The 22,765-nt window shown below is 39.0% G+C and overlaps 2 protein-coding genes across 2 annotated transcripts; both read right to left on the bottom strand.

Annotated features, from left to right (window-relative positions):
* Positions 1-8,451: 8,451 nt before the first annotated feature.
* LOC138898646 (uncharacterized) lies at positions 8,452-8,778 on the bottom strand. Its single transcript, XM_070184726.1, has one exon. The coding sequence runs from the start codon at positions 8,776-8,778 to the stop codon at positions 8,452-8,454; it is 327 nt and encodes a 108-aa protein (XP_070040827.1).
* Positions 8,779-11,598: 2,820 nt separating this feature from the next.
* LOC104090160 (mitogen-activated protein kinase kinase kinase NPK1) lies at positions 11,599-19,783 on the bottom strand. Its single transcript, XM_009595213.4, has 17 exons — positions 19,280-19,783; positions 19,117-19,158; positions 18,786-18,851; positions 18,594-18,704; positions 18,302-18,382; positions 18,125-18,202; positions 17,958-18,040; positions 17,074-17,155; positions 16,872-16,972; positions 16,611-16,650; positions 16,356-16,415; positions 16,225-16,271; positions 15,904-16,126; positions 15,580-15,816; positions 14,956-15,290; positions 14,806-14,867; positions 11,599-12,132 (listed from the first exon to the last, which is right to left on the bottom strand). The coding sequence occupies exons 1-17, from the start codon at positions 19,607-19,609 to the stop codon at positions 12,038-12,040; spliced, it is 2,073 nt and encodes a 690-aa protein (XP_009593508.1). The 5' UTR covers positions 19,610-19,783; the 3' UTR covers positions 11,599-12,037.
* Positions 19,784-22,765: the final 2,982 nt, after the last annotated feature.

Below are 22,765 nucleotides of genomic sequence, written 5' to 3'. Positions count from 1 at the left end.
CATATTCCGAAGCTCAATAAAAGATAATTGCTGGAAACTTAGGTCAAGATAGGTTTTCATTAAATTTGACTTATTAAGCCAGTGGTCACGTAATTTTTGTTTCAAATAAAGCTCAATACTTTCCTAACATACTGAACTTGTGGATTTATTTGGCTGCTTTACAAATCATAAACATTTGGTGACGATCTGAAAAAATAGATTACGTAGTTTCCACAAGCTTATGTGTTCAACACACTAGCTAAGACTTATCCACATACCAAAAAAGTTGTCAATTATTTTAATAATAAGGATTTTCTAAAAAGGTAAGTGCGTATTGTTCACCAAGAAAAAGGCAAACCACAATATATACTTACTAACTAAGCAACGCAAAAGAAGTACTAAAACCAAAAATATGTGGTCGGTGGCAATTTCCAAAAGAGTCCTAAAAGCTTTGATTATAATCAATCTTATTTCTTTCTTTACTTAAAAAGAAGAAATTTCAAAAAGCCAATTGCAATGAGACGTTTTGTTCAATAAAATATAATCCCTTTTCCCCCCTTACGTACCGCCATGCACCACACTTTTTCATACTTTGGTCTTCTCTCTTCAATTGGCTGCAATTTAGTCCATTAAAGAGTTGAAGCTGACATAAATTTAGAAATAGATATGTATGCCATCTGAGTTGCAATGAGGCATAGGTTGATCAATGATTGTAGTTTTCACTATAAACAATCCCTCTACCATTAAGCAGATATCTCAAGCTCTAGCTTGGGGAATGAAAACAAAATCCTAATGCAGAATATTTTCCTCTTTAGTAAGTCTTATGCAACGTAAATTCGAATTAGTCGAACTCCAATGCGATTCGTATCTAGGGACGGAACTAGAACGCGACCTACGGGTTCGGCTGAACCCAGTAAATTTTGTCTCAACTATGTATTTGTCTTAAGAAATTTATCGAATATATGTAATTTCTTAATTTAGAACTCACTAACTTAAACAAATTAGATTTCAGAGTCCATAAACTTCAAATTTCAACTCTGTCTCAGTTCGTATCTTAAGGACGATTCATATCTTAAGAAGTGCCACTTGTCATTATTCTCGGGCTTACTCCTTTAATATGTATGTTTTTTAAAGTTGCCACAAGGCACAATTAAATGGTAAACTTGAAAATGTTTATGGATTTCGACTTTTGGTTTGATTTCTCTCTGTTATTCTTCCCTAGAACTATAATTATTCATAAGAATTACTGATTCTTCTATGGAAGTAATAAGAAATATCGTTCACTTGACGTCTGTTATATGTAGTTATTAGATTTGTAATAATTTGTTTTCCATTACTTGAAGAAAACATAAAGGTGATGAGGCTGCAAATGGCAATATGAAAGATTCAATTTGTTGTCTTAAGGCTAACTACCCAACAATGGCATCACTATTAAAGTTCTAAGCTTTGTCATGAAAAGCACACATTTTACATTCTAAAGACACCAATAGTCACACTCCACACGACCTTTTAATGCACATATTAAATCATTTTCCTTCAGAAAGATGATGATGTATGCATTGTCTTATTCATAACTTGTCTTTTGGATAATACTTTTACTGAGAGTTTGCCTCTTACCCCACCACCCCAACCATGTTTGATCCCCCACCCACGCCTTTTTCGGGGTGCCACATCCATTCAACACATGTGATTATTAGGTCTCTATTTCATATTCTTGATTTTATATGTTTTGCTAATAGTTTTGTAGTATCATACTAGGGAGAAGATTTTGGCTATTTTTTTCAATTGTTTTTAAAACAATGTTTGTTCATGGAATATGATTAGTGTTTGAAAAAATTTCAAAGTTCCCAAATATTGGTTTAGACAGTTTTTTGGGTAAAAGTTTTTCTTCAACTCACAAAATTTTAACTTTTTTTCAAATAAAATGTATATCCAAACATAACTTTAACTTCCCAAAATTAGTTTCTAACACAACTTCAAAAACTCTTTTTCAAATTTCAATCAAATCTATGTCCAAACGCTAGTGTAGGTTATCGGTAACAATTAACAATATGGCAAAGAATGGTGGGTCCGTGGAATTGTTACAAAAAGACAAATCAAATCATGAATATTGAGATATAATTAAGCAAATAAAAGTATATTTTTTTTAGATAAGTTAATATTAGATGATATTGTTACAAATTCAATATGGTATTAGAGCACACATAGGTCATGGGTTCATGAAACGAATCAAAGCCTGCACTGAGATAAAATTAAGTAAATAAAAATGTGTTATATTTAATAAAAGTGTGTCATATTTAATAACTTAAAACTTACAATTCAACTATATTGTGCCATACTGTTGTAACATTTCACTAAACATCTCTGGGGGATTTTTGAACTCCATGTAAGTAAATGAACCTCCATTTGAAGTGTTCAGAACTTTCAATGCAATCAAATAATATGGCAGCTCAAGTATTAATCAGCTGATTGTCCCCTGAATAAATCTTCTCAATAATTGCTTTCATAATCTTTTACCTTTGAGTAGCAATAAAAGAAAATAGACAAGGCAATAAAGATTATATCTCTCACGAATTCGTGTCCACTAGAGTGTATGCTTATCCAATATTAGGCTTCAACTTTCTTGGAGCCACACAACACGTTTTCTTTTTGAGTACCTTTGTCATTTTTGGTGAACTATAGGACAAAAGAGAAGGATACGTTTTCAAATATTGAATTTGAAAGAATAGGGAGCAGACTCATCTTTTGTGTAAAGAAAATTAAGCAATAATACCATTTTCTTGGGGAAAAAGTGTGACATAAAAATAAAAGAAAATGAAAACGGACCTAATAATAACCTAAACTACGAGATTGGTATTGAGTGATGCTTGCAATTTCACACAGCATCAAGGTTTCAATCATATAAAAGATTGTCCACTTTTCTCTCTATATATGTATTTACCGGAAAAATCGGATAACGTTATATTTGTGTATGGTTCTAAGGATATGCGATACAATTCGATATAAATCGCGTAGAGAAATAAAAATATGAGTATTGTTGACTGTAAGAATGAAAATAACGAGCAAAAGGGGATAACTATCAATAAGAAGTGATCTTTCGTTCAGCCTCTTTTAGCTTACAAGGATTCGCCCTTTTATAGAAGAGGGTCATTACAAAAAATAATAAAATAAAATATATAATGGAAGGCCCATGATGAATTGTCTCTTCCTTGATTCCCGCCAAGATTCTCTCTCTTGGTGCGGTTGCAACGGCTCTTGTTTGTGAGCTCGATACTAGCTCGAACTCGTTACTGGGTCGGGCCTTTCGGTCTTGGATTGAGTTCGACCTTCGAGATGGGCGTCACGCATTTCCGACCTCGAAGCAGTGCCTTGCGGATCGATTCGGTCATGGACTCGATAGGATTATCGAGCCACCTCCTTGAGCGACCTTCGGGCTCGAGGCTCGTTAGTACCGACCTCAAAGCTCACTCCCAAAATCTCATTCCGACTTTTTAACACTTGAACTCGATCGAACATAGGAAGGCCAAAATCTATTTCGACTGTATACAAATAGTCCCCTCGTTTCTCGGAAAAGGATGTGACGAGAAACGATATGATTTCCCAGCAGCTCGATCAGATATATACTGATGTTTTTATCGATCCCGACCATGACGTATGTAATGCTCGATCATCTTATGCGTTTTTACAGTCCCCGACTTTATCGAGGATAACCGAATTTTTTCTTCCCTTGTGAGAATTGCTAGTTACCTTCGGTCCTTGGTGACCGGAGAAGATCAATCAGTGATAAATGCGATGGGGCCCGCCTGTCTTTTCAACGAGGCCCAATATGCTTTGAATCAGGTAACTTCTGATGGCGTTTTCGTCGCTTCTTTTACAGAGAGTTGTAGGTAATTCTAATGTTTCTCCTTTTGTTTGCAGGCTTCGATGTTGCATCACGAGGCTTTTCTCCGAATCAGGGAGGAGCATGATGCCAAGGTTCGGAGCCTCACTGAGAAGAGTGACTCGTGCAAGCTTCTTAGTGAAAAACCTTCAAGCAGATTTGACAGCGGCTCGGGAAGAGCATGAGGAGATGGCTGAGCAGGTATTCCGAATGCTCCATGATAGTGAAGATGAAAAAGAGATAACCACTAACGATCCGATTCTGCAGGTTCGGCAGAGGATCGAGCAGATTGGATGACTTAATTCCCAGGTAGATGCGCTGCTGGCCGAGGCGGAAGAATTTAAAAGGTGTATGGATAACATTGCCTCGAAAAAATGAAGCCGTCGAAGCTCAGTTGGAGCTGTTTAATGCCCAACTTTGATCTGTGAAAGAAAATGCTCTGGGGCTGATCGGAAAGATAAAAGAGCTTCAATATCGGTTGGATTTGGCCACTTTAGATAAAGCAGTTTTGGCCAAAGAACTCGAAGTGGCCAGATCTGACATGGTCGAGGCCAACAAAAGAGTCGATGCCAAAAGTGGCTTAGTTCAGGATCGATGTCGAAGTTAATCAAGCCAAAGCAGCGGGCATGGTCGAACATGCAAAGCGGCAGGCTCACAGAGAGGCTCTCGAAGGGGTCAAAGCACAGGGCTTTGATATTGGGGCCGAGATTGAAGTCGGATAACGTTATATTTGTGTATGGTTCTAAGGATATGCGATACAATTTGATATAAATCGCGTAGAGAAATAGAAATATGAGTATTGTTGACTGTAAGAATGAAAATAACGAGCAAAAGGGGATAACTATCAATAAGAAGTGATCTTTCGTTCAGCCTCCTTTAGCTTACAAGGATTCACCCTTTTATAGAAGAGGGTCATTATAAAAAATAATAAAATAAAACATATAGTGGAAGGCACATGATGACTTGTCTCTTCCTTGATTCCCGCAAATTTCTCTCTCTTGGTGCGGTTGCAACGACTCTTATTTGTGAGCTCGATATTGGCTCGAACTCGTTACTGGGTCGGGCCCTTCGGTCTTGGATTGAGTTCGACCTTCGAGATGGGCGTCGCGCATTTCCTACCTCGAAGTAGTGTCTTGCGGATCGATTCGGTCATGGGCTCGATAGGATTATCGAGCCGCCTCCTTGAGCGACCTTCGGGCTCGAGGCTCGTTAGTACCGACCTCAGAGCTCACTCCCAAAATCTCATTCCGAATTTTTAACACTCGAACTCGATCGAACGTAGGAAGGCCAAAATCTATTTCGACCGTATACAGATAGTCCCCTCGTTTCTCGGAAAAGGATGTGGCGAGAAACGATATGATTTCCCAGCAGCTCGATCAGATATACACTGATATTTTTATCGATCCCGACCATGACGTATGTAATGCTCGATCATCTTATGCGTCTTTACAGTCCCCGACTTTATCAAGGATACCTAAATTTTTTCTTCCCCTATGGGAATTGCCAGTTACCTCCGGTCCTTGGTGACCAGAGAAGATCAATTAGTGATGAATGCAGTGGGGCCCGCCTGTCTTTTCAACGAGGCCCAACATGCTTTGAATCAGGTAACTTCTGATGGCGTTTTCGTCGCTTCTTTTACACAGAGTTGTAGGTAATTCTAATGTTTCTCCTTTTGTTTGCAGGATTCGGTGTTGCATCACGAGGCTTTTCTCCGAATCAGGGAGGAGCATGATGCCGAGGTTCGGAGCCTCACTGAGAAGAGTGACTCGTGCAAGCTTCTTAGTGAAAAAACTTCAAGCAGATTTGACAGCGGCTCGGGAAGAGCATGAGGTGATGGCTGAGCAGGTATTCCGAATGCTCCATGATAGTGAAGATGAAAAAGAGATAACCACTAACGATCCGATTAAGCAGGTTCGGCAGAGGATCGAGCAGATTGGATAACTTAATTCACAGGTAGATGCGCTGCTGGCCGAGGCAAAAGAATTTAAACGGTGTATGGATAACCTTGCCTCGAAAAAATAAAGCCGTCGAAGCTTAGTTGGAGCTGTCTGATGCCCAACTTTGATCTGCGAAAGAAAATGCTTTGGGGCTGATCGAAAAGATAAAAGAGCTTCAGTATCGGTTGGATTTGGCCACTTTAGATAAAGCGGTTTTGGCCAAAGAACTCGAAGTGGCCAGATCTGAAATGGTCGAGGCCAACAAAAGAGTCGATGCCAAAAGTGGCTTAGTTCAGGATCGATGCCGAAGTTAATCAAGCCAAAGCAGCGGGCATGGTCGAACATGCAAAGTGGCAGGCTCGGAGAGAGGCTCTCGAAGGGGTCAAAGCTCAGGGCTTCGATATTGGGGCCGAGATTGAAGTCGCCAGGGCGGGGGAGAACAAAGCTCGGAGGTTGGCCTTTCCTGAGGAGGACTCCGATGAGTTGGGGGAGTGTAAAGATGAGGACGATACCGATAATACGGCCTCCGATGAGGATTGAGTCATTTAGGGACTTAGGTCGATCGTTGCGTTCTTGTGATACCGCTTTCGGTTTTTGTATAAAGACCTTCCTTTTGGGAGAGTAGCCGCCTCTGTACAATAAATTTGTAAATATAAATCTTTCTTCTTTTTGAAGAGAAATGGCCTTTCAAACTAAATAGATAGTTTAAATTTAAATCTCTGTTGCCTTCGGGCCTCGTGGGTAGTCCCCTTTGCTTTATCGGGCTCGAGCGTCCTTCAGCTTAAATAGTCAAGTGTTTGTTTTAATTCGAAGAAATGAGTAGTTTTGCTCGAAATAATGTAGCTCGTAGGCGTAATAGTCAAAGTAGCCCGTAGGCTTAATGGTCGAGTGAGTGATTGCTCGAACTCGAAATAAAGGTAGCCCGTAGGCTTGGCAGTCGAGTGGATGATTCAAACTCGATGCAATATAGCCCGTAGTCTTAATGGTCGAGTGAGTGATTGCTCGAACTCGAAATAAAGGTAGCCCGTAGGCTTGGCAGTCGAGCGAATGATTCGAACTCGATGCAATATAGCCCGTAGGCGTAATAGTCAAAGTAGCCCGTAGGCTTAATGGTCGAGTGAGTGATTGCTCGAACTCGAAATAAAGGTAGCCCGTAGGCTTGGTAGTCGAGTGAATGATTCGAACTCGATGCAATGTAGCCCGTAGGCGTAATAGTCAAAGTAGCCCGTAGGCTTAATGGTCGAGTGAGTGATTGCTCGAACTCGAAATAAAGGTAGTCCGTAGGCTTGGCAGTCGAGCGAATGATTCGAACTTGATGCAATATAGCCCGTAGGCGTAATAGTCAAAGTAGCATGTAGCTTAATGGTCGAGTGAGTGATTGCTCAAACTCGAAATAAAGGTAGCACGTAGGCTTAGCAGTCGAGTGAATGATTCGAACTCGATGCAATGTAGCCCATAGGCGTAATAGTCAAAGTAGCACATAGGTTTAATGGTCGAGTGAGTGATTGCTCGAACTCGAAATAAAGGTAGCCCGTAGGCTTGGCAGTCGAGTGAATGATTCGAACTTGATGCAATGTAGCCCATAGGCGTAATAGTCAAAGTAGCCCGTAGGCTTAATGGTCGAGTGAGTGATTGCTCGAACTCGAAATAAAGGTAGCCCGTAGACTTGGCAGTTAAGTAAATGATTCGAACTCAATGCAATGTAGCCCGTAGGCGTAATAGTCAAAGTAGCCCATAGGCTTAATGGTCGAGTGAGTGATTGCTCGAACTCAAAATAAAGGTAGCCCGTAGGCTTGGCAGTCGAGTGAATGATTCAAACTCGATGCAATGTAGCCCGTAGGCGTAATAGTCAAAGTAGCCCGTAGGCTTAATGGTCGAGTGAGCGATTGCTCGAACTTGAAATAAAGGTAGTCCATAGGCTTGAGAGTCGAGCGAATGATTCGAACTCGATGCAATATAGCCCGTAGGCGTAATAGTCAAAGTAGCTCGTAGGCTTAATGGTCGAGTGAGTGATTGCTCAAACTCAAAATAATGGTAGCCCGTAGGCTTGGCAGCCGAGTGAATGATTCGAACTTGATGCAATATAGCTCGTAGGCGTAATAGTCAAAATAGCCCGTAGGCTTAATGGTCGAGTGAGTGATTGCTCGAACTCAAAATAAAGTTAGATCGTAGGCTTGGCAGTCGAGTGAATGATTCGAACTCGATACAATGTAGCCCGTTGGCATAATGGTCGAGTGAGCGCTCGTTCGAACTCGATCCTGTTTGCATAATAAATCTTGAACATAGAATATCGGTAAAGAAGAGAGCTTTCTTTGCAAGTCATTATACATGGGTTCATGTTTTGCGTCAGAGCTCGGGCCAACTACATAAGCATGGTTCGGTTTGACCATTTGTCCCTTACAACGTTTCCCGTTGAGACACTATTTGTCATGAAATAACGAAGTAACTTCCTTTGCACTAAGCTTGATAATCATCACAGATGCGTTCAATGATAAAGCTCCCATATGTACGAGGTTGATTTTAAAGAGGCCTCGGATACTCAGCAGTAGTATCGTTTTCGCTATATGGCTGGTATCGATCTCTGGTCCACTTTTACTTTTTCGTAATGGACCTAGAAGTCAACTGGTCATCTTCGACTCTTATTTTGGATTGATATCAATTGTGCATATCGGTCAAAGTAATAGCTGGGTACTCGATCAGATTTTGCTTCAACCGCTGTGAAGCCATCGAGCTCCGCTCATTTAAACCTTGAGTGAAAGCTTGAACAGCCCAATCGTCTATGATTGGTGGCAGATCTATTCGTTCCATTTGAAAACGAGCTACGAACTCCTTTAGCATCTCGTTATCCTTTTGTATTATCTTGAACAAGTCCGACTTTCTGGTTTCGACCTTTATGGCTCTGGCATGTGCTTTTACGAAGCAATCTGCAAGCATAGCAAAAGAATTAATGGAGTTAGATGGTAAATTATGATACCATATCATTGCCCCCTTTGGCAGGGTTTCATCGAATTTTTTTAATAAGACAGATTCGATCTCATCATCTTCCAAATCATTGCCCTTGATAGCACACGTGTAAGAAGTGACGTGCTCATTGGGGTCGGTCGTTCCGTTATATTTGGGTATTTCGGGCATATGAAATTTTTTGGGGATTGGTTTTGGGGCTGCACTCGAGGGAAAAGGCTTTTGAATGAAAATTTTCGAATCTAGCCCTTTTATCGTTGGTGGAGCTCCCGGGATCTGGTCGACCCTGAAATTATATGTTTCTATTTTTTTATCGTTGGCTTCGACTCGTTTTGTGAGTTCCTCGAGCAATTTAGTAATTTCGGGAGTAGTCCCCGATTCTTGCTCATTTGACTTCTCTATGACTGGTTCCGTTCTGTGGGTGACTTCTCGAAGCGGATTGGGCTCTGGCCTGCTTTGTACCTGAGTTTGGCTCTGCAACTGAGCTATCGCTATTTACTGGGCTTGTAACATCTCGAAGATCATCCGTAAACTGACTCCGATCTCCTCCATGTTATGGGTGTCTCGAGCTATGGATCGAGTACCGCCCTGAGTTCTTCTTTCCGGTTCGGAACGCTGATTCGCCTCTAGAGCTATTTGTGAATTGACATCCAATGGTACTTCGGCTCGAATTTCGGGTGCTTCGATTCGAGCCTCAGTGCCATCATCGAGTGGCCTTCCGGCCCGGGTGCCAAGTTGTTGGTTTCATCTTGAAGGCCAGCTTCGTGGTCGATAGGTGAAGCCATTGCTGATTAGATGTTGCAAACTGGCGTGTACTTTAGATTTATACCAAACGATCACTGTTACCCTTAGCCCCACGGTGGGCGCCAAACTATTTACCGAAAAAATCGGATAACGTTATATTTGTGTATGGTTCTAAGGATATGCAATACAATTCGATATAAATCGCGTAGAGAAATGAAAATATGAGTATTGTTGACTGTATGAATGAAAATAACCAGCAAAAGGGGATAACAATCAATAAGAAGTGATCTTTCGTTCAGCCTCCTTTAGCTTACAAGGATTCCCCCTTTTATAGAAGAGGGTCATTACAAAAAACAATAAAATAAAACATATAGTGGAAGGCCTATGATGACTTGTCTCTTCCTTGATTCCCGCCAAGATTCTATCTCTTGGTGCGGTTGCAACGGTTCTTGTTTGTGAGCTCGATACTGGCTCGAACTCGTTACTGGGTCGGGCCCTTCGGTCTTGGATTGAGTTCGACCTTCGAGATGGGAGTCGCGCATTTCCGACCTCGAAGCAGTGCCTTGCGGATCGATTCGGTCACGGGCTCGATAGGATTATCGAGCCACCTCCTCAAGCGACCTTCGGGCTCGAGGCTCGTTAGTACCGACCTTAGAGCTCACTCCCAAAATCTCATTCTAGCTTTTTAACACTCGAACTCGATCGAACATAAGAAGACCGAAATCTATTTCGACCGTATACAATATGTCCTCCATTATTCACTGTCCACCATCACATAAAAATAAAATAAAAAGAAAGAACGAAAAATTATCAGCTACAGTACAATTACCAAAATCTTAAGAATGAGACACAGAATATTCTTCCACTTGTGAACTTTCAAGAAGAAGATCGATTCTTGTGATCTCTCCATAAACCCAAGATATTTTTCTTAGACCATCCCAAATCTAAGTCTTTTCCACAAAAAAGGTTCTTTATATTTGCAAAAAGAGGTAAAAGACATGTCCAACTCATCCATCTCAAAATTTTGCTCTCTTCACTTTAATCATTATTTCTTTCATTTTAATCTTTCACAAAATCTAAACCTCAGCTACTTCATTCAAATAATTCATGCAAAGCTATGCACCTTGCTGCCTTTTCCATCACAAGAAGATTACCTTTTTTGTGCATAATCTTAAAGCTAAAGAAAAAATGTGAACAGCCTTAGTTTACTCACCAACCAAATCCCTTTACTTTTGCTCCATGAAATATGCTTTGTTAGATCTTTGTCTGGAAACATATAGAATGCTAAGATCTTGATGAGTTGATTCGTCATCTTAATGGGTAAACCTCTGCCAAGACATGTTAAATCGTGTTTGGTGATTTGGAAACCTTTTTTTGGAAACAAACATGGGACGGCGCTGAGAAAAATGTTTTCTTTGACTTCTTCACCAATATTTGAAGTAATCCCACTAATTTAGGAACATAAACTTATCTATTCCTCACAGGAACTGCTGAGACAAAACAAATTTCAGATGCGACTTTAGATGTTGATTTCTTAATCTTTTAAAGAAATTCACATATTCAGTCTATGTAGACAATACAATAAATAATAAGTGGTTAAAAATATTGAAAAGTTTAGAAAATCATTAAGGAGAAATTGTTTTGACTCCCCAATATAGTGACAAAGTAACATATTTCAATTGACAATCTAATGATTTCAGTAAGCATAACTCCACAAGTTAATAGTAGCTGTTATAAGAACATTTTCGCAGTCATCAACATTTTTCAATATGACCATATTCTGTAAAGATTACTGATTTTATTTTCTTCAGGTCTTGTCCAATGTGCTTTATTATTGTATCTTGCTCTGGCATTAGAACATCAGAACTGCTATTTCAACATGCATTTCTCAGTCACAGATGATCTGACTTAATGTTAATGGTCCAACACTACTACAGGCGTTCCCAGTACGATGTGAAGTTTCATATGTTTTCACATTCATTACTTTTAGCTCGCAGGCGAACAACTCATGTAGTCAGACAATATAAGCAACTTACGATTTTAGAGATTAAAAAAGTGCTTAGAACCAGCAATTGACATTTAAAGATTCATTCAACAGAGGTATAAGAGGCTACAGCAGGATGCAAATTTGTAGGTTGTAACAGGGTAAAATACATTAATATATCACATTTTACAAACAATTCAGCAGATGCCAACTCAACTTTTCTCAGCGTTTTAATATTGACAACTACCATGAGAGAGCACTTATCTAGGTGATAAAAAAGCCTGCATTTTTCTTACAATGCTCTCAGGAGATTGATCAAAATGTATACAATGCGAATTATTGACATTTTATAATATGATTAACAGGTTGATAGATATTCCTGTAGTAACAGCTCACTCTATCTGACAGGCGCTGATATTCCTGTAGTAACGGGTCAAGAAAACCTCACGTTCGTATACCTGCCCAAGACATCTAACTCTCTGTTCTGGTGTTGCAGGATCATTAATTATGTTCTTCAAACTGACTTTAGTTTAAGGACACAAGTACATACATTTATCTTCCAGGAGATGCAAACCTTGATTTACTTCTACATCGATTTAGAATTGGATCCATTGGTGGTGATAAGTTGACTGCCTGACGCATAATCTCTGCAGTACAAGATTTTCAACATCACAAAAAAATCATATAAATCAACCAGAATTAACTCAAAAGACCTTTAACAATAGCATAAAAGCATTTCCAGGAAAACATATTTAAATAGATAGAGTTAGACTTCCTCGGAAATATTAATGCAAGATCGGAAAGAATTTGACCATTTCCAGACTATAGTCGCCAGTTAGCAATTGCAGCAATGTTTAAATCAATCACTTCATATGTTGACATGAACAGGGGCAACATGTGAAAAAAAATTATACTCTCTCAGAAAAGTGGCATTGTTTTACCCACTTCATCCCATTTTATTTGACCTGGGTTAACTTTCAGAAAGTTTAATTGAAAACAAATGAATTATTATATTGAGTTTGGTAGGCATAGCTCAAAGTTACTGTCTGAGAGGCAAATCTTGCCGTTTTAAGCAAGAATTCATATATGACAAGCAACTTAGGTCAAATAAAATCCCATAGGAGTATAAAACATGGAAAACTCCGATGACAAGGCACTTATCAATCACATAACTACAAGTTACTAATTGCTCCTCGCAATCTTTTCTGAATCAGTAAGGAAGGACAGCAGGAAGTACAGGATAAGAGAAGATTAAAAGAAGTTAAGATGACTACCACAACTTTAATCACCTATAGCAACCGTTAATCAGATCACTGTGGAGGAACAGAAGTACATGGTAAGATACAATGACACGGAAGAGGTTCAACAAATCGGAGGCTCAGAGCCATGCACGTCATTCCGCATGACATTGAGCCTTATAGATCTTTAGCTGATCTTGGAAAATTGGGGTTAATTTTGGGCGAATAACTTGGATTAGTACAATACAATAAGCCTTCAAAAAGTTCACCCTAGATAATCTCCTTTTCTTTTCATTAGTCAGAGAATATCATTACTCCATAAACACAAAGTTGGTGTCAAGTATTATGCACAAGATCTGTATGAGACTTTTCTTGAGTCATTTTCCCCCAAGTTGGACCAATTACCCACAAAATTTATTCTTCTCACACCAAAAATAACTTTGGAATAAAAAGGATCTCTTAATGCTTTTACGTTTTTCTAATTACTATAAAACACACTTCTATTCTTATCGTTCCAATGTTCCATAGACTCCAAAATAGAATATAGATTGCTTCATAATAATGAGAAAGAAGTACAAAGCATTAAGAGACCTTTTTCATCCCATCAACTTTGTCAATATTAATTTTTAATAAAGTAATAGTTTTCTTGATTTTCGCCAAACTCCAGTATACAAGAAGTGTACAAAAAACTTTTTTCATATTATTCTTAATGTATCACGCAATGGTACTCTTGTAACCAATCTAAGATGGATTTTGCAAGGAATAAAGGTGCCTGATCCCCCCCAACCACAAAAAATGAGAAGATAGCCAAACTTTCTATGTAACCTCCGTTTCAAAAGGAATGAAAAGGGGGTTTCGAAATAGAGGGGTCAACCTTCTAATTGTCGGTCTCAATTCCGACATTAGTTTTTATTTTTTATCTTTTTAAAAATAAAATTAACAATAGGTCAAAAATACTACTCCCTCCATCCCATGTGATAGCGTTTGACTAGCCATGGAATTTAATAAATTAAAGAAGACTTTCGACATGTAAGCCAAATATATGCAAAGTACCATGTTAAACGAGTAGCGGTGAGAGTTCCACGTGTCTTTTCATTTTAAATAAGTAGAAGTGAGGATCCCAACAAGGCATGTCATTAAGAGTAAAATGGGGATGCTGGAATTTAATAGTGTCCAGAAAGATAAAGATGTTACTATTTTGGACAAACTAAAAAGGAAGTGCATTACATAAAATGGGACAAGAGGAAGTATAACTAACAATTTTTTAAAATTTAATGGAAAGTTTGTGGTCAAAGAATATGCCATATAAAGTGAAACAAAGGGAGTACTAATCACCTATTCCTACCAAAATAATGCAATTACATTAGTGCTCCTGCATACGCACCACTCTTCCATTTTTTCACAACTTCTCAAATTAGAACCATGTTCACTCAACATATTCTTACCAAAGTTCTACAAAGACATTGTCAAAAGGATGTGTGAAAGGAATATTGACGAGCCTTGAGGCTGTGATCGAGTCAATCTGAAACTTTCTACAAGTTGAGATACAAAAAGCAACTTGCAAATCGGACTGTATTGAAAACACGATGTCCTAGCTAATACAACTCACTGAAGCAATTGAAGAGTTAGAAGTCTGAAATCTCTAATGACTAGCAAACAAACTATGACTTAGAAAAAGAAATAAGAAACCGGCAAATACATGCACTCCTAGTATTATTATCTCCATTCCATCTTCTTCTTTTTTGACAAGTGTCTCTTATCCAAATTAATCATTCGGTTTCCTTTTTCTTCCCAATTTACTTTATCTGACGCCACTTGTTCACCTTTTCATTTCTACACTGTTTTACTGTAATTTGATGTTTTATTCAGACTCTATTTGCTTAAATTCTACTATAGTCAATAATGTATTCTACATTGAGAGGCATGGAACAATAAAGCTAAAAGAAGTCAAAAATCAGCTGAATGGTGGAAGCTTCAACAGATATGGACTGCCTGTCCATATTAAGAAAAAATCCTCAAGCAATACTCGTCAAAATTAATTTAGTTATAAATCTTAACCAAGAAACAAAGGGTCCAACTTGCCTCGTTTCCTTTGCAACTCTTCATCAAGCTCTTCTTTCCACCTTCTTTGCCTCTCAGAGAAGCTTGCAGAAATAGCAGATAATTCAGTCTCAATACACGAAGAAACTGAATTTAGTCAAGAAGGAAGAATAGCACAAATGCATTATCTACCTTGAATTAACTGCTTCACGTTGAGAACCAAGAAGATCTTTCCATTCATTATGCCTCGGCGACTGAACTTCCTGAATAGCTTCATCATTTGGGCCACCAATATTTGATATTCGCTTGGAATGAGTCACTGGGCTGGGAGCACAAGCACCTTCAATGGCAGTAGAAAGCCTTCTGCTAAGCATACGTTTTGGTGACTTGCTTTTTGGTGGTAAGTTTATGTTACTTGGAACATTTTCCTTGTTCCCAATGCCAACAGGACTCGGTGTGCTGGAAACATTCAAGGAATTGTAGAATCCTTCATATAGTGGTGTTTGCAGCTTCTTCAAGTCCATTGCCTACATCAGTTTACCAATGAATAGAGATAAGAGTGGAATTCCACTAAGGGGGACCCACAAGTTTAGAAATTTAACTGAGATAACATTATGGTTGGTTGCACTGTAAGAAAATAACATATATCAGAGATAAGACTTTAAGGAGGAGCATGTGATATTCCCTCTAAGGAGGAACGACAAGTTTAAAATTTCAAGTAGTTACTTTATCATATCAAAAAAATTCAAGTCTGTGATAGGATATGGTTGGTGATACCGTATGAAAATTTCACACTGGTGAATGGTGAATAGCTACCTTTTCATCAAGGAATGCCCTAATTTTAGACTCTGTCAACTCATCATCATCCTCGGCTGCAGATTGCCCACTTGGAAATGTGAAAGCAAGATCCTCCTTGTATGACATGATGGGACTATTAGTGGGCTTAATAGTTGCTTGATCATAATGCAGGTTTGCTTGACTTTTCGTTAACTCGGGACTTTCATCAAATTTGCATGGCCAATCATTATCAGGTTCACACATAGGGTTAAAACTCTACATTCAAAAACAAAAGAAGATGTACATGTTGTTTTCTCATTCATAATAACAAATTCTATACATAATGACAAAAGGAAACTGCACCTTATAATTAGCAGGAGAATGCAAATCTGAACTGCACTTCACAGATGCACCAAACATAAAATCATCATTATCCATCTGGCACATGTCATCATCAGAGCTTCCTAGTTTCCAGAGTGACTCTTTCCCTAAGGAATTCTCGGGATACACAGTGGAGCACCTCACAGTGCTAACACCACAAACATCTTTCAAACCATTGCAGGAAGCTCTCATATCAGGAATGATTCTGCAGCATCATAAGATCCTTAGCTTTTATTAAGATAGAGTCCATGAGTGATGAAAATAACCTTCAGATATCTAAACATAGGAAAAATAAATGCTTACGAGGTCCTAACATCCATCCTTTGCGCTGCCATGTTTTCGGGGTTTCCCTGTTGATTGTCATATTAAACTTTGTTTTAACAAAAGTATGATGAGGATTACAGAATGATGGAAAAGTTTAGACAATTTCTAACCATAAAGGATGAGCGAAGAAAAGGGCGAGCTTCCTGATGTTCTCCCGTAACAAATGGATGCTGCACACAGTTACCAAAGACAAAGGTTCCATCAATGACAAGTTTTTTATGTTTTGTACTGTTGCTAACCAGTAGGCTTTCCATAGGTCACTTTTATACATACTAGTAATATATAAAGCCTCAGTCACCCCAACGAACAACAGATAATGTCAATCCAACAAAAATTCAGAATTGAAGGACCAATTTCATGAATACCTGAAGCAAATTTGATGCAGAATGCCTCAGGTGCGGTTCCCTGCCAGAACATCAAGTCAAAAAGCAAGAATAAGGACACGAAGGAAGACAGGTAATAATTAATAACTTGAGCATCTCTTTGCATATGCTGCCATGGAAATAATCCAGCTTTATGTCGAATTCCCTAGGAATTTCCCCAAGAAAGGGAATGCATAAAGTTTAGATAGGGAATTACTGATAAGGTGGCAGTAGGGGGAAGTCAAGCAGAAAATTCAGACATACTTCTGCAAACATTTTAATAGGAAGTCCTTTGCTTCAGCAGAAAGATGCTCTGGGATGGGAGGATGGGATTTAGTTGTCCCTATATGGAAGAGAGCAGCAACCTGAAATAGTAATGTGTCAGGCACGAAGGTAACAATAATATAGAAATTTTCATGTCAACTCACAATGTAATTAATAAAAGTTAATTGAAACCCATGCCTACCTCCTGATACTGCTGGCTCCAAGGAGGTTTTCCAGTAGCCATTTCGATAATAGTACATCCGACACTCCATATGTCAGCAGAGCTATCATGTTTAGTAGAACGCAATTAATGTAGGGATGTGTAGAGCAGGAAAGGGACCAAACACCCATTCAGAAGAAAAGGCATTGTTTCAGGAGACACAGTGCTTCTCCAGACACTAGGACATTTGGGCACTAAAGGAGAAATTTAAAATTGTACTGTAAACTTGAATTTTATCAATTTTGAGTTACAAGGTTAAGTAAAAATTTCGTAACGACACAAAAGATGATTATTTGGTTGAAGGATCTCAATGTTTCTTTCCAGTGTTGTAAAGAGGGTCATGCATTACCATCCGTCTTTTGCAAATTTTCCCTACTTCTGCAATTTGGGAAAATAAACATTGAAGCTATTAACAATAGAGGAGAACGGGTGAATTGTAACTGACGTATTCTGTTGGTGATAATTCATGTGCTATTATAGAAATCATATGCAAATTTGTCTCTGCAACATTTATTTGGAGTGAAAATTTTTCTCAACATTATTTTGACAAAATTAAACTGGATTTAATTCATTAATACTAACTAGTTAAGGAAAAATAGGTCGAATGTGTTTGAATTAGTTTTCGGTAGGATCAGATTGTTCAACAATCCAATCATGTGAGTACCAATTCAATCCTACTTAGGTGCTCTACTCTAAAGCTACTAGATGAAATTCCCACCATATGTATATATTGACACATGAGGGCACTGCTTTGTGGGTGTACAAGTAACCAGTTGTAAAAACTATATACTACAAGATTACAGACGGTCCTCTCAACAGTCCACACACCACAACTTGGAGATTATATATGAAATAATTCTACTCACAAGCTATGGCCAGTCTGCAGAATGACTTCGGGAGCCATCCAGTATGGAGTACCCTTCATTGACTTGGCACCAGTCATAGTAGCCTGAAGCAGTCAAGAGTCAGCTATAAAAGAATACTCCAACCAACAATACCAAAATAATAAGACAGATGCCAAAAAAGTCCATACCAATTCAACAACCTTCTTGGATGCACCGAAATCAGCAAGTTTAATGCAACCTTTATTGTCAACAAGTATGTTTGCTCCCTAAATGAAAAAGATATTTCACCAAATAAAAAGAGCCATGGAGAGAGCATGCAGGAAAACGAGCTAAATCTCATGAGAATAGTTGGAGAAAAAAACTACCTTAATATCTCTGTGCATAATTCCATTCTTATGCAAGTATTCCAGCCCTAATAACAATTGCTTGGTGTACATTCTTATAACCTAATTCAGCACCCATAATGAGATTAATTCAGAAGGTTAGGAAGCCACGGTCTGTGCTGATAAGCAAATTTCAGTTGGCAGTTGCAGAAAATTAAGTCCATTGCGACAAACAAGAAGAGGTAGAAGTGGCAACAGATAGTTTCTCGAAAATGTAGTGAGAAAAAACAAAAACACCAGTACTTAACGTTTTCCTAAAGCAGACAGCACTTACAGATTCAGGGAAGGATCCAAATTTTCCCAAAAGTGACGAGATTGAGCCACCAGGAACAAATTCCAACAATATATTTAATGATCCTGCCTCTCTTGCAGTTCCCAAATATCTCTGAGGAAAAAAAAAAAGCACAGTCAGAAGAACTCTATCCACAACCTTATAATATTCAATATACAACAGAATTGCGCTCACCACTATGTTGGGATGGGAGAGATTCTTCAATAGATTCACTTCTTCCTCAAGCTCTCTAACATGAGCCTGTTAATTACAAATACAGATCAGCTAATTGAAAGACAAAAGAAAAGAAAAAACTAGGAACCTTGGCATAGAACTAAACAAATTTTGGTTCTTTATGAGGCAAATTGATCATAGTAAACAACTGCTGCTACTACTACTCAATCCCAAATTAACTAAAGTCATTTATAAGAATCCTCTATACACTGGTAAAACAATTTATCTTTTAGGAAAACTGATCAAACTAAGTGAATAAAATGAAGCAATCAGCTAAATAAAAACCGCTTACTTGTGCTCGCTCTCTTGAAGCACCATTCATCGCAATCGAAACCTGCAATTGAAGAAAACCAAACAAAAAATATTCAAAAATCACAAATCTCTTTAAAAATTGAAATTTATTATATGAACAACATTACTAAACAACTGAAATAGCAAAATAACGAAAACTTCACCTCCTTTATAGCTAGTAACTCTCCGGAATCAACATTCATCCCCATATAAACCCTACCAAAAGCACCACATCCAATCATTTCACCTTTCCTCCACCGGATTGGCGGAGTATTATCTTTCCGAGCCTTCGCGGGCGGCTCAGCTTTAGAAATAGACGGAAGAGCAGGAACATGAGCTTTGGAGAAGATTCCAATACTTGATTTGCGAATGCTCGAACCTAGTTTCTCAACGAAGCCTCCGAATCCACTGCCGACACCGCCAGCGCCGGTATCGAAGTCTCCGGACTGCTTGAAAACCAGAGATCGGCGAACGGAGCCGATGAAATCCTGCATTGGAGAGAGATTTGGAGGAGCAAAGAGTGAAGTTGTGTGCGTTAGGGTTCAGTGAATCGCATTTGATCGTTGGGAGTGAGAGATGAGAAGAGGGAAAGGTGATTGGGGGGTGGGGGGATTTATTTTCAAAAATAAAATAAAGCTTCTTTTTTTGAATTTGTGCTCTCACTGTTCTTGGAGTTTGTGGATGTGTCCATCTGTATTTATTTAAGTTTATTTACGCTTTTACCCAACCTAACGGCATTTCCATTCGGGCGGAGACTCTCTCACTAATTTTTTCTTTTTGTTTTTACTAATTTTTTATGTGGCACATTTAAAAAGCTGATAAGATGAAAGGAAGACTAGATTATAAATAAATAAATTGGGGCTTCCAAATAAACAACTAAATTATTGAAAAAATCTCTAACTCTATCTTTTTTGTTTATCATCTTCCTCTTTCTTTCTTTTTTCCTAGTTATTTGAACTGTAAGTGGAAATAAGAGGAACAAGATGAGAGCAATGAGTGCTTAAAGAAAGGGTTATGTTGCTTTTATTGTTGTTGTTTAGCTGAAATAACCTTAAACAACTTGTGGGTTTCGATAAGAATTTAGGTAATTAGGTTGTTGTTTACCCGTATATTTATTATGTGCAATCGAACTGATTTGATCCAAAGTAAATAAATAAGATTAAAAGTAAGACTTAGTAATTAGAATTGAGGAAGATGACAAGTCTCGCTACGAGAATAGTGTCTTCGACGACACAAACGAGAATAATATAAAAAAGCAAATAAGATTGTTTAATTGAGAGCAAAAATAAAATACATCATACGTTTTGCCAAGAATTTTGTGCCCTACAATGGCTGCTAAGACTGTTATTTATAACTATACTTAGGGAAACAAGATCCTAGGATCAAACCTTACTTAAATGACAATAAAGAAGCCATTGTTGAATATGCAATGGCAGGCTATGAATACAAATTTTCTATGCAATGGCTGCCCATTTAATGTTAAAGAATATTATTCATCGAATTCTATCCGATAACAAATATTTGATATACTCCTGTTTATCATGTTCCCTTCGAGGTCTATCAAATGCCAGTTGTAGTTGTCGTCCCAGGTACTCGTTGTTAATTGATTCGCCTTTTGCCTGCCATCGGTTCCACGTGTCATGTTATTATTCAACCATTTATTATAAACTAATTTTACCCCCCACACAGATAATCCCCATGCTTTTCGGTGACATATCCTGATGTCACCAGGAAGTTGGTGAAGATCCTTTTCTTAGCGGGAAATCTCCTGAATGGTCTCTGATGCTTAAAGGGACGCACGTCTTCTCGCATTTAACACCCCAAACACGTGTTTGCCCACGATTCAATAATATTTTCGTCGGTTCTCGAAGGAATCATGACCATAATTTTGCTGTCTATATCTTAACTTCTACTCATCATTTTACCTCTTTCACTTCCAAAATTTCCATAAGTTTATCTTCTTCTCTGCATTCAATTTCCTCTTGCTTAGAAAACTTTCATCCTTCCTAAAAAAATTACTGGCCTCTTACTATCATGGCTCTTCTACTACATCTTTTAGAAACTCTGATCTTCTCTTCGGTGGAGGCCTGAAGAGAAACAAAGACAAAGAAGGTGACGTTGATTCCGAGCCTCCCACTGTAAACACCATCATACCCAAACACCTGAGTATCATCTATAATTTCCAAGAGAAGCTTCCATCCGCGTCTCCACGGACTTGGGCCGTTAGTGGGTACCCCTACTCTATTCGTCCTTCCAGTATTCCTGCTGCGAGGGAGGACTGCAACTGTGCAAACCTTGTCATCCTTACTACGGATATGATAGAGTTAGTTACCTTCACCAAGAAAGATTTTACGTATGCTTATACATATCCCTTCACCTTGAGTCCATTTTCCTTGGGAACGAGTGCAGGGCTCGACCCCATGATTTTAGAGTTTTGCCACCGGTACCAGGTCTGTTTGGCACAAGTAGGCCCATCTATATGGCGAACGGTGGCTTGCATACGCTAGTTGTGCACAGAGACTGGGAAAACCCTAACCCTGGCACACATGATGAATCTCTTCTCCCCCAAACTTTTCCATGGGGGAGTAATAAATTTCATCAAATGTGGCCACCACGCCCTTCTTACTAATGTGGATGATGACAGTGACCGTGGATGGATGGAGCGGTTTGTCATCATTGCTACTAGGGATATCATCCCGGCCATAGCTCAGTCCTTTCATGAATCATGGAACTGTTTTCGTAAGTTTGTTATTTATTCATCTCTTTCCTTCGTAAAATGACCATTAACCGTTATTGTTGACCTCCTTGTTTCTGTTATTTCAGCTACCCAGTGGGAGCCACCAAGAGTTCAAGGTCTGGACCAGTGGGTTCAGAAGATTCTGGATATTACAATACCAGAATCCCGCCGGTGGAAGGAAATGGCCCCAAATATGGGTGGAAGTCCAAGAACCATGGTAAATCGAGCTCTCTTTCCTTGTTTCTTTGTTATGAACATAGGTAATTTTGCTAATTCCATGTTTTTCTTGATTCAGGACTCCCGTAGGGCTGTCACCTACCCAGAGGTTGATGTTTTGGCTGACCCCGAGGAGGCTGCGAGGGTGCTAAAAAGTGCCCTTATTTGAAGCAATGCTTGCGGATCTACTTCCAATGGAGGTGCTTCCTCTAGGAGTCCCCAGCCAGAGAACAAGCAACCAAAAAGGCAACGTTCTTCATCGGCTGGGGATAAAAACAGGAAAATAAAGACCACAACAATCGAGCCGATCACAATAGTTGTTGTGGAAGATGGAGAAGCCAGTGATGAAGTGGCTCCCCTCCAAAGAAGAAAAATAACTCCATCAGTTCAACCGGATGCTCAGCCGGGAGAGCTTCAAAATCCGACCGCAAATGTGGTCCAAGCGCTTTGGGGCGAGATGGATATAGTGGAGGATGACGATTCTCACTTTCCAACTCCCGTTGTTGTCCCCAGTCTAAGGAGCTCAGACCCCGAGCCTCTACTGCCTTAGAACATTGAGCAACTAATAATCAGTGATGCTCCTGTTGCAGCTGCTTCTCAACCTTCAATGCCAACAACTTCACGCCCATCTACACAGCTACACCTTTTCTACCACCGCCATTGTGTCTTCTCCACCTGCAACAAACGCTCGAGAGAG

Source organism: Nicotiana tomentosiformis, chromosome 9, assembly GCF_000390325.3.
Source record: "Nicotiana tomentosiformis chromosome 9, ASM39032v3, whole genome shotgun sequence".
Taxonomy (NCBI): Eukaryota; Viridiplantae; Streptophyta; class Magnoliopsida; order Solanales; family Solanaceae; genus Nicotiana; species Nicotiana tomentosiformis.
Note: the sequence above shows the minus strand (reverse complement) of the source record. Positions and strands in the feature narration are given on the sequence as shown.

Excerpts from the sequence above, each read along its gene's own strand:
- LOC138898646 (XM_070184726.1), bottom strand. The coding sequence starts at position 8,778 with ATGATATGGTATCATAATTTACCATCTAACTCCATTAATTCTTTTGCT.
- LOC104090160 (XM_009595213.4), bottom strand. The coding sequence starts at position 19,609 with ATGCAGGATTTCATCGGCTCCGTTCGCCGATCTCTGGTTTTCAAGCAG. Across the intron at positions 17,156-17,957 it reads CTGCAGACTGGCCATAGCTT|CTCTGCTGACATATGGAGTG; the intron begins GTGAGTAGAATT and ends TAAACATGATAG. Across the intron at positions 16,651-16,871 it reads CTATTAAAATGTTTGCAGAA|GGAACCGCACCTGAGGCATT; the intron begins GTATGTCTGAAT and ends ATGTTCTGGCAG.